Source organism: Carya illinoinensis, chromosome 14, assembly GCF_018687715.1.
Source record: "Carya illinoinensis cultivar Pawnee chromosome 14, C.illinoinensisPawnee_v1, whole genome shotgun sequence".
Lineage (NCBI taxonomy): Eukaryota > Viridiplantae > Streptophyta > Magnoliopsida > Fagales > Juglandaceae > Carya > Carya illinoinensis.
Window position 1 is genome coordinate 12278308 of NC_056765.1, and position 15633 is coordinate 12293940.

Here is a 15633-nt window from a genome sequence, read left to right on the forward strand (position 1 = left end):
TTAATTAATAAAGAAAAAATAATGCTAATTGATCATCTAAAATTTACTATTTAGATAATCATCTTGACATGGCACCGTGGTGCCACATGATTTATTAAAAGAATTTAAAATATATAAAAAAATATAAACACAAAAATGATAAGAGAGGATTTAAAATTTCAACTTTTCTCTTTTTGTATCTTCGAATGTTTTTTTATTTTTAATATATTTTTTATTTTTTTAATAATCACTTGGCGCAACATAGTTTATTAAAAATATCATTAAGGAGTATGAAAGCGAGATTCTTGCTAATAAAATAGTGGACATGTTTTATCTAGATTGATTTTTTTTTCTTTTTTATTTGATCCAAAACCCAGATAACTAGGTTATGCGGGTTCTAGCCCAAAACAAATCCAAGCCCGATACTCGCATAAAAAAATCCTACAAAACTCGGGTTCGTACCCTTTTTTTTTTTATCCTCTTGGTTTGAATCTTTTGATTTTTTTTTTCCCTTCATTTCAAGCAACTAAATGGACAGAAACTCAAGGAAAATGTTGTGGGTTTCAACAATTTACTTTTTTTTAATACTAAAACACACGAAAGTTATCCATTCATTCATGAATTACACGATAATTTTAATTTTTATATTGAAATCTATCATTAATTATGTAAGAAAAATCCCACTAATTAAAGTGATCCCACATGCCAAGGTGGGCATTCCTTTCAAGATTTGTGAAAATGATATGCAGCATTAACTTATTAGGTTAAAACCAATCAAATTGCAACACCTATAGCAAATACTTAAACAATTTTTTAAAAAAAGATAAAAAAAAAAAAAATCAGCATTTCACTTCATTAGAAAATATTAAAAAAAAAATTGAGAAGCATGTGATAATAAGAGAGGACTTTGAATGGACGGAGAAGAAGAATCCACGTCTCCCTAGAAAGTAAACCTCGTACAAGCCTGCCGACAATAATATTATTACCACCCTCGGCAACCCTAGTTGTTGTACTTTTTCTTTCTTATTTAATGTTTGTAAAAAATAAAAAATAAAAAAAGCTTTTATTATATTTTGATTTATTAGTAATTTAATATACCCACCAAAAAGGATACCATGTGGGGCCATGAAATTAAATCAACACTGTTTTGGACGTACACTTCCGACAATTATTTCATTTTTTTAATAAAAAGATAAGGTTGATATTTTATTTATTTATTAGATTAGGATGGTATCTAATTTAATAATAATTATTTATTTTTAAATAATTAATGAAAATGAAACTTTAACAAACCAAAATTGTCAAGCCAAAGATTTGATCGGACCACCCACCAGAACATGGGTCCGCCCCGTCCATGTAGAGACAGGATGAACAGGAGCGGGATAGCGGAGCGTGGGTCTAGTTGTCTACTTTATAATTTACTTTATTTATTTATTTATTTATGTATTTATCTCTCTTCTAAATTTTAAATAATTTTTAATAATTTCTTCATTCTATCTTTTAAAATATATAATTAAAATCTATTTTTTATTTTATATATTTATTTTTATAATAGACTATATATCATTTTATCTATTTTTTCTCTTTATATTATTTAAATATTTTTTTTAATTTTTTTATTTATTTCAAATATTTCCTCTAATTACCATTAAATTTACAATATTTTCATATTTTTTAATATTTATAATATCTCTATATATAATGTTATATAATATTGTCGTAATTGAAATTTAAGTGACAAGCCAACCACTATTACAAGGTTTTGATTTTTCTGCTTGTTCACCACCTTCAAACACCCAATTAACTAAAAAAACTCCACCCTTTGATACCTTAGGAAATCTAAACGACAAGAATATTCAGTGATGGACTTAACGACAAAGTTTCACTCCGAGGAAGATAAAAATGAAATACTAATAAACAAAATTATAAAAATAGAGGAGGAAAAAATACAAAGAGAGAGAGAAATTCTCTACATTTATAAGTTTGTTTTTTTTAATAATGGGGTTTATGATTAAAAAGTTAATTTTTTTCATATACATTCTGTATTAATTCACTTTTAAAGAGATTGTGCGACACTTATATAACTACGATTATAAATATTATTTTTTTATAAGATTACTACAAAATGTAAAATAAAAATAAAAATAGAAAATCCATTGGAAGGGGCTTTTGATCAAATTTTTTTATATTTTATGGAAAAATATATTTTACATGAGCCATTGTGAGCACTTTTAGGTATCGTTTAAATAGTAAGTTGAAAATTGAATAAAATATTTTTAATATTATTATTATTTTAAGATTTAAAAAAATTAAATTATTTATTATATATTATATAAAAAAAAATTAAAAAAAATTATGATAATAAGTTAAAATGAGATTTTTTTTTTAATTTATTTTTTTTATAATCCAAATGATCCTAGAATATGATTAAAAATTCAACATAAAAGCAGCAGAAGACACAGCTATCTGTGGGTGGATCTCAATTGGGTAACCGGTTACAGCCGGTCGAAAAGTCGCAATGATGAATTGGATGAGTGGATAATGGTCCCTAGTTACCGGAATTGGAAAATTAAAGTTAACTAAAAGGAATTTTTAAGCTATAAACATTGCCTTAAGAGGGAAGCTTACTGATTAGTGGTAAGTATTATATTTCCACTGCCACGTGTAAATTACAATTTGAACAAAAAGTAAATTAAATAAATTATATTTATATAATTATTTTAATAGAAAAGGCCATGTTTGACTATTTTTAAATAATCGTGCTTCCTTTAACCACTCTAAAAATCTTGGTCTACTTGTTCTTTAATTTTGTTTAATTTCGGCGAGATATCATGAAAATGACCACTTTTCGTTGCACCTAATTTTTGTTATAATTATCAATATTATATTATTCATATATCAATTTTATACTTTATTGAATGTGTTAAAGGGTTGAAGCAAAGTGAAATACACCTAGCTATCGATTTCCCATTATTGTATTATAAAATGGAATCTAATATAAATTCTATTTACAATTCTTAAGTAGAGATCGAATGTTTATACTTTTTATTAAATGAAAAAAAAAACATCATTATATTAAATATATTTTATAATTTTAAAAAATTTTAAAAATAAAATTGTCTAAACCTGCATTCCAATCTTTAAATAAGGACTGTATGTAGCATTGAAGTCCTCAATTTAAAAAATTTATTATATATACATATATGCATGTGCGGAATATTTACATAAAGTAAATGATTTCTACTGTCTTAAAAATATGTAATTTTTACGTATTTATTTTAAAAAATAGAGAAATATGATATTTATATAAAAAATTAAATACTTTTTTAATTGTGAATCATTTTTTTAAAGAAAAATACGTAAAATTTGTACCTCATAAAATTCTATTTATTGATGCTCAATTATGCAAAGAGAAATAACTTAGTTATAAAAGAGTTTTACAAAAGAGTTTTGCTATATACAAGCACAATCGTGTACTAATCTGTGTACCAATACTGATTCATTCATACTTAAAATTTAAATTAACATTATTTTTAATAAAATCTATTTTTTGATCAATCACATTACATTGATACACAGATTAGTGCATAATTATGCTTGTAGCTATATTTTTTTTTTACAAAATTAATGTTATATATTAAATTGTAAAATTATTTTTATTATAAAATAAATATAATAAATTATATAAAATAATGTGAATCTATCGTTTTGAGAGAGAGAAAGAGGGGGGATTGGGACCTTGGGTACGAAGCCGTGTCTATATTTGATGAAACAGCAGGAAACACGTTGGGTAGGTTAAAATAATTACACAAGATGCATGATGCATGGAAAATCATTACATCCGTTGTCTTTCAAAATTTTCAGATGCTGCAACTGCACGTGTGCACGTGTTTCATCATGATGCCTTTATATTTATGAATGGCATCATGTATTTGAATCAGAATAAAACCAGAAGATTCGACTAATTTAGATTGTAAAATTATAACTTTTCTTTAAGGATACTCTAAATAAATGTTTTTTAATAAAATATTCTCCATAAAATAATCTTAAAAAAAAATTAAACTTTGGGGTGGAGGCCAACAAGGACATACCTGGTTCCAACCTTTCCACAAAATCTCATCCTTGTGAGAAATACTTTAGCAAAATAATGGAAATTTTGTGGTATTTGGGGCCTATATGTATCATTAAGTTTTGTTTGAATTGTAGAACTTAGAAATAATGGGCCAATATAGACACATTAATTATTATTATTATTATTTGTAATTATTTATAATTGCATAAAGTTTTCAAACAATATATAATAATTAATCAATATTTTAAAACTCAATTCATATTTAGTACATTTTATCGTCTTAATGCTCATCATTTTATTCATTATTCTGTAATTTTATTTGTATACCAATCATTTGCGTGCAGTTTAACAGTAGGATGAGATGATTTTAGATAAAAATTAAAAATTAAATAAAATATTATTATTATTGTTTTGAGATTTAAAAAAATTGAATTATTTATTATATTTTATATAAAAATTTAAAAAAATTATAATAATAAAATAAAATAAAATATTTTCACTATCTAAATACGACCTTAATGCAAGCACGCATATTTTTTTATTACAAAAGCACGCATTTAAGATATTGACAATTTTTACCGCATTAGGCGGAATATGGATATAATTAGAAGTTTGGATTTTGAGAAACGTGAAAGGAAAAGCAACAAATATTGCAATGAATAAGGAGCATAGGGTAGAGCCAACCAAGAAATATGTTAAACATTTATAGATTTCATGTTTCCTAGATATGGCCAGATCAAGATGGCATGTCCCTTCTCCTACTCATATATTATTATATAAATAAAATATAAATATATTAAATCAAAGCTCCATAATTGGTTCCCTTAAGCAACGTGGTAGTTTCTCTTCCACATAAACCAAATTGTTTATTTTTAGTTACCTGATTGCATCTTCCACGTGGCTCGTGCTGAGTGGTGAATATCCTATACACCAAATAATATATATGTACCTAAAGTTGGATATGTATTGCAAAATTATATAGATGTTGATGTTTCTTAATCAGGTCATATTCTTCTAGCAAGCATTTACATGCACATTTTTCTTATTTTTTTCTCTTTTGATTATGAATGGGTTTTTGTAGTTTTTGAGAAAATTTGTAGAGATTGGAATTTTGTAAAAACTATGGAATCCAATACAAAAATATATGGTTAGATTAATAGAAAGCAAAGTTATTGGCGGATAGAAGACTTGGTGCTTGTTTGTTTTTTGACCATCTTTTAGTGCTTTCATAGATAATGACACGTTTAATAAATGAGTAATGTTACATACAGTTGTGAAATATATAAACGCCGCACAATCGTTTTGAAAAAGAATATGGTCCATGATTAAAAAAGTTCATTTTTTTATGTGGGTCATATATTAATTCATTTTTTTTAAAAAGATTGAGCGGCGCTTGCACAATCACGACTATAAATATCATTTCTCTTAGTAAATTTATAAAGAAAAAAATACTTTGAAGCACTTAAAAAATCGAAAACTCTCTTTTTAAAAAAACATTAAGATGTCATTTAGATAATGAGTTGAGTTAAAATGAGATAAATTCATATGAAAGTTGAATAAAATACTGTTTGGAAATTATTTTTAAATATTATTATTGTTTTAAGATTTGAAAAAATTAACTTGTTTATTATATTTTATGTGAAAATATGAGAAAATTATAACGATAAAATGAAATATTTTTACTATCCAAACAGGACTCAAATTAAAACTTTTGTTAAAAAGCTCCAACAGATAACATAAAAATTACGATAATTAACTTTAAAAGTACTTTACGCATATATTTATTAAGGACAATGCTAAGGAACTGCTAAGTATTTATCGTTAGGCATGCCGACTAGTACATTTTTTTTTTCATTTTTTGTTTTGAACATTTTTAAAATGTATTTAAATATTTTAAAAAAATATACACATTCACTATAGTCATTTTCTTAATTATTAAAAAAAAATAATTAAAAATAAAATAAAATATACAAACCACACACTTATGGGACAAAATCATGAGGCTATTTAGTATTTTTAATACAAAATCACTCTACTAATATGATTGGTTATATATTAAAAAAACTTGATGCAGTTAATTATATTAATAGAGTGCACATAAAATATATAAAAGTAACTATACGTAATATTACTTTTTACTAAATAGTAAACAGTTTTTCAACAGAGAACTTCAAAAAGAAAATTGAATTTAAGAATATTTGTTTTTGTAACAATTCCAAAAGAAAAAATTGTAAAATAGTTAAACCAAAATTAAAAACAAAAACATAAAAAAAAATAATAATAATCTTAAAATAAGTACAAATCATAGGGCATATGTTTATTGTGCACCGATTGTGCTGCCAAGTGCCAACTTCCAACTGCATGCCAGTTGCCAACTTGCCAAGTGTGTCCAGAAAGGTACGATAACTTCACAGAGAGAGCTATGATTTAAAGAGCAAGAAAACTTAGAAAAGCACGTGTTCCATGTGGGGGGAGAATGGAACACATTAGGCATTTGGAGACTTCACAGGGGCAATTACATAAATACACATCAAGCATCCTCGTCTGTTCCTTATTCTTCGCTAAAATTAGTTAATTGAAAAGAAAAAAGGTTGAGGGGGGCAATAATATAACGGTCGTCGTTGTCACTCGATCATTACTGTTGACTCGATAGGGCAGTTCGGGCAGAGAGTAATCCACAGCTGACCCTTTTTGGGCAGGTACCAACGTGTACGGGCTATTACCGGCCTAATCTACATTCATTTTTAATGACTTGTGCCCTTTAATTTTAAGAGAAAAAACTGTTTTTTTATTAAATATTTTATGCATAAAGTTCGTGCTGTTGTCATGGCTTACGCGTTTGCACATTTTGCGCATGTTAATGTATCGAAACTTCTGGTATTTCTCACTATTTTTTAAGCATGGATACCAACTTTATGGGCCTATAGCTTTGAAATAAAATAATATTTTGGTAACATCTTGAATATATAAAAATAAAAATAATATTATATATAAAGTATATAAATATGATATAATTTTTTAAAAAAAATAAAATTTATTATTAAAAATTTATTTTTATATAAATCTTATATTTATTTTTTTTAAAAATTATACAGTACTTACAAACCCTACGATTATAAATATCATTCCATTTAAATGTGATATATCACTGTAGAATTTATTTTATTATAAAATAAATTTGATGTATTACAGTATATATCACTTCGAATATATGCTTTTATGGATATAACATTTCTCTAATATAAAAAATATCTGCTTTTTAGTTGGGACGTGGTTGAATCATTTATTTTGTTTTGTTTTCATCTTTTCATCCGTAATAATAATAAACAACAAATATATATATATATATATATTTAAGACTCTTTTTATTTTAATATTATAAAAATAAATTTATAATATTACGTACCATATCAAAACATGTCAATTTATGATTTTATTTTTGTTAAATCCCTTTATTATTAAAACATTTTTCTAAATATAAATCTCTTGTATTGTTTCTCATTTTTAACTTTGAATGGATATGAAATCATATGCCTTCCAATGCATTTCGACTCTATCTTCCCAACAAAGAAAAAGAAGGATCATGTGATCAATTACAAATCTACTCAAGTTTATTCGATTTCAATGTAATTTTCAGCCAATAGAGGAGAAATGTTAACTTCAAAATTGGAAATTTGGTTGAGATATTACACCAAACAAAATAATTTAAAGAAAATAAGAAGATAATCAAGTGTTAATTAGAATCATCCAATCATGACTCTTGAATACTTAACTAAAATCCACGATGGGACAAGATTAGCATCAAATTCATGAGATCGAGTGTTATTTTTTTAATTAGGATTCTCTATATTATTTTCGATGAATGAGTTTTAAAATCTTAAATATTATTTTTAATCAAAGAGCTAGATTTTACCCACATCAATATTTAAATTTATTTATTTTTAATTTGTTTTTATAATTTGAAGTAAAATAGTCCCTACATTATTTAATTGTTTTTTATTTAAATTTTTTTAACAATATTAAGAAATATTACTTATCATTCTCATACATACTAATATATAATTTGTTATTTTTATCATTCTATTTAAACATACATATTTACACTTCAGTACTTGTAATATTGTACAACTTGAGATTGATTGAGTTTCATGTTATTGTCATTAAGAATTAAGATTATATGAAATTTAAAATCGAAATCAAATAAGAAACTCAAAATATAAAAAATAAAAAAAAAAAGGATAATTTTATGAAGTAACACTAGTGATTGACTAATTGTAAAATAATTATATTTATATCATTATTCTTTAGGTGATTGTGATTAATTTTGGGTGCGATAATTTATTTATTCGCTTCTAGTTATGAATTATTTTTTTTTGGAACAAGGTGTAATGATTATAAGTAACAACCAAAAAGTAGAAAATGTTTTTTAAATTCCTTTTCTTGAGAGTCTTTAATAAAAAATAAAAAAATGTTTTGTAGAAAATAATATCCCTATTGAAAATACTCTGTACCGAGAAATTATATTTAAAGGGTTGTTTGCCGACCCAACCCGATCCTGAAACACAAATGTTCGATCCAACCTGTATTTGATCCATACCGATTACAAGTTAACCGATTATTCCTTCTTCTTCCTCCTTTTTTTTTTTTTTTTGGGAAAGGGAAATAGCAACTCAATAAAATATGATTTATCACAAAAAAAAATCAATAAAATAAAAAAATTTCATCGCAAAGTAAAGTATTTTTCTAATCTTTCTTACGAGCCACAATACACGAAAAACAATCAAAATCGGCATAGGACGTAGCTATGATGCCCATCAATGGGGAAAAGTGGGTCATAAGGGTAGAAAGATGAAGTACATATGCCACACCCGCACTACAACTTGAGAAAAACAAACTCTTCAATGCCCATTTCCCCTTCTCTATTCCAAGACAGACCCTATGCTTCTAAATTTGCAACCAACTTTGATTGAGATTCACATAATCCTTCACATTAAGATCTAGTATTAGTTCGAGTACACTCCTCCCTAAAAGTTGATTTGGATTTTGCTGAACTTGATAACATGAGAATTCAAGGCAATTTGTTCTATAAACTTGATCGGGACAAGAGAGAGAGAGAGAGAGAGAGAGAGAGAGAGAGAGAGAGAGAGAGAGAGAGAGAGAGAGAGAGAGAGAGAGAGAGAGAGAGAGACTTTCTGAAACAGATGGATGATTATGGGGTTGGAAATTGAAATAGGTTAAAATAGAGTAATGGGTAATACCAATTTCTGATTTTAATTGTAAATGGGTTTGGTTTTCGGGTCAAGTTAATTTGGAGAAACGTGTTGAGTCAGGTTTTCGGGCTTTTTGTTCAGTCCTATTTACAAGCATGGGTAGAGGGGACGTTCCTCATTGTTGACCGGACATGATATAATTTAAAAGAGAAGTTTAAAAATCAATTTTATGATTAAATATTACCATGTGTTAATGTCGTGTTCCGTATGTTTTTGGGTCGGGTCGCTCAGTCGCATCAGGTCTTCACTCGATTTGAATTTTGAGGCAAGAGAATGGTGGCCTTGCGGTGGTCTAAGGAGCCTCCAATGTCAAAGTTAGTATAGAGATAAAAATACTTTAAAGAAGAAGATAACAATTGAGTATAATTCAAATAAACTTGGGTTCAACCTCTTTACTTTGCAGTTCTGGACGACCTTTATACTTGATCTTTTAGGTTAAGTGGGCCATGCCCTGTGTTCTGAGGCAAAGGGACACCTCCCTCAGGAGTCTCCACCGCCATGTTGCATTTAATGCGGTGTAGTTTTCTTGGTGTTAGTAATTTAATAAGGCGTAGGTTTCTGGCAGAGTTATCTTGTGCCGTCTCTCTCACTTTTTCCCGATTATAGTTTTCCGCGTTCTTCTGCAACGTCCTATCTTAATATTAATGATTACCTCCGACTTACACGAGTTTGGAGCCCGCTTGACGCACTTAGGTCTAAGACCAACCCCGAGCTACCAAGGGGGGCCTTCCGAGCTTGGATTGGCATTTTTGGAGTTGCTGGCGAATTAATAGGTTTGGGACAATATCATAAAATTTAGGCCCTAACGAAAATACCCATAACACCGTGTAAATAATGTGGAGAGCACAACTTCTACACAGCCTTAAAGATAAGAGTAGCTTAGAATATTTTTCATTAGAAATTGTAGTGTACTTTTCAATCACACATCACCGCTTCATAATTCTACCAATTTAATGATGAATTAAATCATATTAAATTAAATTTCTTTAGAAAAGGTAATTTTAAAATCTTAAATTTTAAACCTTAAACTCTTAAAAGTATTAGAGTTAATTATTTTAACAACTCTCTCTCTCTCTCTCTCTCTCTCTCTCACTATAATCCGACAGCCAGCAACCATTATTAATTTTTTTTTTAAAAAATTGTAAATTTTGATTGTGTGCGTTATTGTATTTTATTTATAATAAAAAAGATTAATATTATGATTTGTGGTCGAGAGGGTAAAAGCATCTTCGCCCTTTTTTTTTTCTCAGATTTTTCATTTGTTATTTGATATTTAGATGAGTAAACTTTAAAAAATTATTAATAAAATGTAACAAACTTAATGGGCGATGGTGGGACGATAAAGCATTGAACAAGAAAAAAATCTAGTTACCGATACGAAGAACCAGTGACCGGTCGAATCGGTGGCCATGATGAGAGAGAAAATGTTTATATATTCCGTCTTCCTTGAATTGGGTCTGCAATGTTCCTTCACACGTCCCATCTCCTTCTCTCCGCTCTCTCTCTCTCTCGGCTATGGAATCTGTTAGTCAGCGATGCATTCACTCCGTCGCCGAACACATCGCCGAGCAGTTGGCAAATGCAACTTGCTAATGCTTACCGTGCTTGTCTTCTAAACGAGGCGGTCAATGCTAGTGCATCTTCTTCTCCTCGATAGCTTCTCCGGCTGCTTTTTCCGGTGGCCATAGAGATAGCAAACGAGCTTCTTATTCAATCTTCGTATTTACTGAACGGAGTCGAGTTGTCTCTCTCTTTCTCTCTCTAAACTCACTCTCTTTGTCTCTGTCTCTCTTCCTTGGAATTCTGAGCTCCGATCGCGTTCCTTGTAGCCCTTGGTTGTTTTCGATCCCAGAGATCTACACCGTTCGATTATCTGCTTTGAACGCCGTCACTCGTTGCTCAAGTGTTTGTAAGTAGTCATTTCTAAGCTAATAAGTGGTTGCCAAACTTCTATTTTAAGCTAGAATCAGAGCTGAAATCTCGAAGACGAAGAGCGCGATGCTGGATCTTAATCTGAATGTGGTCTTGGCTGATTCGTCTGAGAAAGACGAATCGGTAACTTTCCTCGAGAAATTACCCGAAGGCTCTTCCGGAAACCAATTAGACGAATCGGGGACCTCGAACTCCTTGATCGTCAATGCCGACGCGTGCGAGGACGACTCGTGTTCCACACGCGCCACCAGGGACTTGTTCACCTTCAACTTCGGTATATTAAAAGTCGGAGGCGGGAACGACGTCGTCACCAAGGAGCTCTTTCCTGTGAGCGAAGGGAAGGACGGGGATGTTATGAATTGGCAGGGTCAATCTTCGTCCTCTTCTTCTTCGTCGAAGAAGGATTGGATCGACCTGTCGTTCGACCACGGCGGTGTGTCTGCTGAGGTGAGAGTGGTTCAGCAACAGCAAGAGCCACAAAAGCAGCAGGTGAAGAAGAGTAGGAGGGGACCGAGGTCTCGGAGCTCGCAGTACAGAGGTGTCACGTTCTATAGGAGGACTGGGAGATGGGAATCCCATATCTGGTCAGTGAAAAATTTCACTAAATTTGGATGCTCTTTTTTAATTTGAGTTCGATGCTTTTGTTTGAGTTAGTACTGCAGTTTTTTTTTTTTTTTTTTTTTTTTTTTTCCGGCTTAGTTGAGTCTGAATTTCATTTACTAGTTTGCGGTGCTTCTATGCTCAACTGTATTGCAGTCTGAATGGATCTCTATGTGTGCCTCGGCGTGAAAAAGTAGTTATTATTTAATTTCAATTTTAATAGTGCTGAGCTGAGCTGAATTTTTATCTAATTCCTTTAGTTGTTCAATTTTTCTTTTGGTGCAGGGACTGTGGGAAGCAAGTGTATTTAGGTATGGACTTAATGTTTTTGTTTCATTTATTTCAGTTCTATTGTTGCGGAAAGTATATATAACTCTATTTTTGTAAATTTTGGTGTTGGATTTTTATAGGTGGATTTGACACTGCTCATGCTGCGGCTAGGTAAAAGTTGTCATATATGGAAATTGGTCGTCGCTTACTTTAGCTTGTATTTTACCTTCGAGCTTGATTCTGTTTTGAATGGCATTATTTTTAAAATTGGTGTTCATGATTTCAGGGCCTATGATCGTGCAGCTATTAAATTTAGGGGGCTTGATGCTGACATCAATTTCAATCTCAGTGATTATGAGGATGATATGAAACAGGTTGGATAATGCGTGCCTCGATCAAACTGAATCAATATGCTCCAAATAATGATTTTTTTAAAGAATTTCAAATGATGAAATTGTAAGCTGTGTTATTTTGTATTTTGCTATCAATGGACAGATGAAGAATCTGGCCAAGGAAGAATTTGTGCACATATTAAGGCGGCAGAGCACTGGGTTCTCAAGAGGGAGCTCAAAATATCGAGGAGTGACGCTGCACAAATGTGGACGATGGGAAGCTCGAATGGGGCAGTTCCTTGGGAAAAAGTGAGGCAACAATTTATGGAATTTAAATTTCAGCTTATTTTATGCTTGAGAGTAGAGACATTAGAAGTTTCAAATGGTCGGTTCCAATTCTTAGTTAAATTCTTAGTTGGTTGTCTTTGTTTTACCCTTGTTCGGATAATCAAGTCTAAGACGATGACTATTTCAAAGAAATGATTGGGGATGGTGTTTTCATCACGGAGATTACAATGCTTGCGTGCAGGTATATATATCTTGGGCTGTTCGACAGCGAAGTAGAAGCTGCAAGGTCCTAATGATCATGAATTACTCTCTACCTGCACTGAATTTATTACCCTGAATTATCAAGCTCATTAGGTTCCACTCCAACACGTGTCTCCCTTTTGATTTTATGGAAATCAGGGCTTATGACAAAGCAGCTATCAAATGTAATGGAAGGGAGGCGGTCACCAACTTTGAACCGAGTGCGTATCAAGGGGAGATGATCTCTGAGGCCAGTAATGAAGGTATTTTATATAGCTGTTGCCATTCTTGTATGCGCTTTACATGTATGTTACTTCTTGAGTAGATAGTGGTCATTATTGTTGTGATTTGTGCTTGTATGTGTGTTGGTGCAGGTGGTGACCACAATCTTGATCTGAATTTGGGGATGTCTCCTCCTTCGCTTGGTAATGGTTCAAAGAAGATTGAAGGGTGTCTTCAGTTCCACTCCGGCACTTATGACATGCATAGTGAAAGGAGTTCTGGGGTAAATTCAAAGATATTTTTGGCTTGCTGATGATGTACTTAAGAATCTAAAGTTAGGTTCAAATACTAAAATCTTGCAAGCCTCGTTGAAGGACTTACAAGCTACAATTTAGCTTGCTTTAGTAAATATAGTTGGTCTGTTTTAAGTTTTCCTTGCACATACTAGATGATAATGACTCATTTCGTCCATATTCAATTTCTAAAAATACCTATACATCATCCTTACTGCGTCCTGTTCTTTTGCAGATGAAGAACCATGTGCACTCAACGTCAACAGATCCACATTTAAAAGGGCTAGTAATGACATCGGGGCATTCAACCTTGATGAAGGGTTTATATCCTAGCTTCTTTCCTAATGAGGTGATTTTGTCCACTTATTTCCTATTTCATAGTTTGGGACCAATTACCTTCTAGACAAAGAACCAATTTCTCATTATTTCCTAATTTCATAGTTTGTAAACAATTATCCATCAGAACAGATACCATCCCTTTCTTTTCCTTAATATTTTTGCACGTATTTTGTGGCAATAACCTAAAACTGCAACCAAACCCCATACTGATCACTGGATTTCATTTACATAGTATTATATCTTATGTTGAATCCTCTTCTAGGACAGATCTAGGTGATGTATATTGGAAGAGGGTGCCGGCCCTCCGGGCCAGAGGCAATTAGATTATTTCACTGATACAGTTATATGCGTGGTTGGTGGGGACATATTTTTCTTTTTGGCTGGTTTCTGTCATTTATGACGTCCTTGGTGCCTTCAAACCATCCATGTTCTTTTATCTTTGCTAGGTGGACTCAATACTTGGGTGCTAAGAAGAATTGAGATCTTGATTACACTATTTGGATTCCCCCCGACTGATCATGAAACCTCCTTGGATCCATTTTAACTGAACTTTTGATCTTTTCCGGCAGGAAAGGGCAACAAACAAGAGAACTGCATTAGGTTCTTCACAAGGACTCCCCAGTTGGGCATGGCAAATGCATGGCCAAGTCAGTGCTACCCCAATGCCACTGATCTCTACTGCAGCATCATCAGGATTCTCATTTTTGTCTACCCCTCGCACCGCTGCCATACCTCCGGCAAAACCTCCCAGTTCAATGGCCCACAATCTGTGTTTTACTTCGTCAGCCACAGCTGCCGGTCCATATTTTTACCAGGTGAAGCCGCCACCTGCACCACCCTAGCGTATTTCCCCCTCCGAATCAAGGGGCAGGCAAGCGTAACAGTTGTGGTTTTCAGAATTCTTTTTATAATTCAAATGCTGTTTGTGACAAAATGCAAAGACTCGACTATTCCTGACCTTGATAGGTTTATGTTGGCTATATATGTTGAGAAATGATAAATTCCTATTGCTTCTGTTTTCCAGCAATATATCATGTTTGGACTGTCTGTGGTGGGATTCCCCAAAACTCCTCCGTGTTTTGCTTAGTAATAAGAGTCAAGTTTTCTAGAGAAATTGGGTTTCAAGTAATTTCCGTTTTTGGCTCCCTGAACTTTCACTGTACCCATTGATACTTTATTCCTTTGGTAACCCTTATGATCCAACGCGAAAGTATCTGACGGACTATTTGATGTTTATCTCTTTTGGTGATTCCTATAATCCTAAGGCCTTAAGTATAATGTATGATACCTCGTAACTCGAGCAAAAGTGGGTTCACTGTTCGTTAAATGCATGTGCACATTTTGGAGACATTGTACAGAGTGCTTTTTACAAGTGGGGTAGTAACCTACTGACAAAAGGTGTGCTGATTCCGTTACTTTTGAATGATTCCAATTCCCAGTTTCTGTAGCAGATAAATAATATTTGTAGTTATAAATAGTTTAAATTGTGCTTATTTTTTTAAAAATAAATGAGTAAATATAGGAATTAAATAAAAAATTAATTTTTTAATAATTGATTTTTTTAATCAAAATAAGTGTACGGTATTTATATAATTTATAATTATATTTAATATTATTGTACAAAGAAATTGAAATCTGAAATACTCATCTCCTTCAATATTTGTACTTATGCATGCATGTGTTGAATATGGAGGAAATTTTAGAGCCATACCTTACATCCTCCCGTACCTAGATCAGTGTTATATATCCTAATAAAATATTAAAATAATTGGTCTATAGAGAGATTTAATAAAAAT

At 31.1% G+C, this 15633-nt stretch overlaps 1 protein-coding gene across 2 annotated transcripts; it reads left to right on the plus strand.

Moving 5' to 3' along the window:
- The first annotated feature begins 10775 nt into the window (after window positions 1-10775).
- On the plus strand, window positions 10776-15062 carry LOC122294852 (ethylene-responsive transcription factor RAP2-7-like). Of its 2 annotated transcripts, XM_043103840.1 has the most exons (10): window positions 10776-11837; window positions 12139-12164; window positions 12264-12294; window positions 12410-12497; window positions 12619-12764; window positions 12985-13029; window positions 13143-13246; window positions 13358-13488; window positions 13734-13847; window positions 14407-15062. In XM_043103840.1, the coding sequence occupies exons 1-10, from the start codon at window positions 11320-11322 to the stop codon at window positions 14677-14679; spliced, it is 1476 nt and encodes a 491-aa protein (XP_042959774.1). In that variant the 5' UTR covers window positions 10776-11319; the 3' UTR covers window positions 14680-15062. The 2 variants fall into 2 exon arrangements, with proteins under 2 accessions (XP_042959774.1, XP_042959775.1); XM_043103841.1 differs by lacking the exon at window positions 12985-13029.
- Window positions 15063-15633: the final 571 nt, after the last annotated feature.

Excerpts from the sequence above, each read along its gene's own strand:
- LOC122294852 (XM_043103840.1), top strand. The coding sequence starts at position 11,320 with ATGCTGGATCTTAATCTGAATGTGGTCTTGGCTGATTCGTCTGAGAAA. Across the intron at positions 11,838-12,138 it reads AGATGGGAATCCCATATCTG|GGACTGTGGGAAGCAAGTGT; the intron begins GTCAGTGAAAAA and ends CTTTTGGTGCAG. Across the intron at positions 12,498-12,618 it reads ATGAGGATGATATGAAACAG|ATGAAGAATCTGGCCAAGGA; the intron begins GTTGGATAATGC and ends ATCAATGGACAG.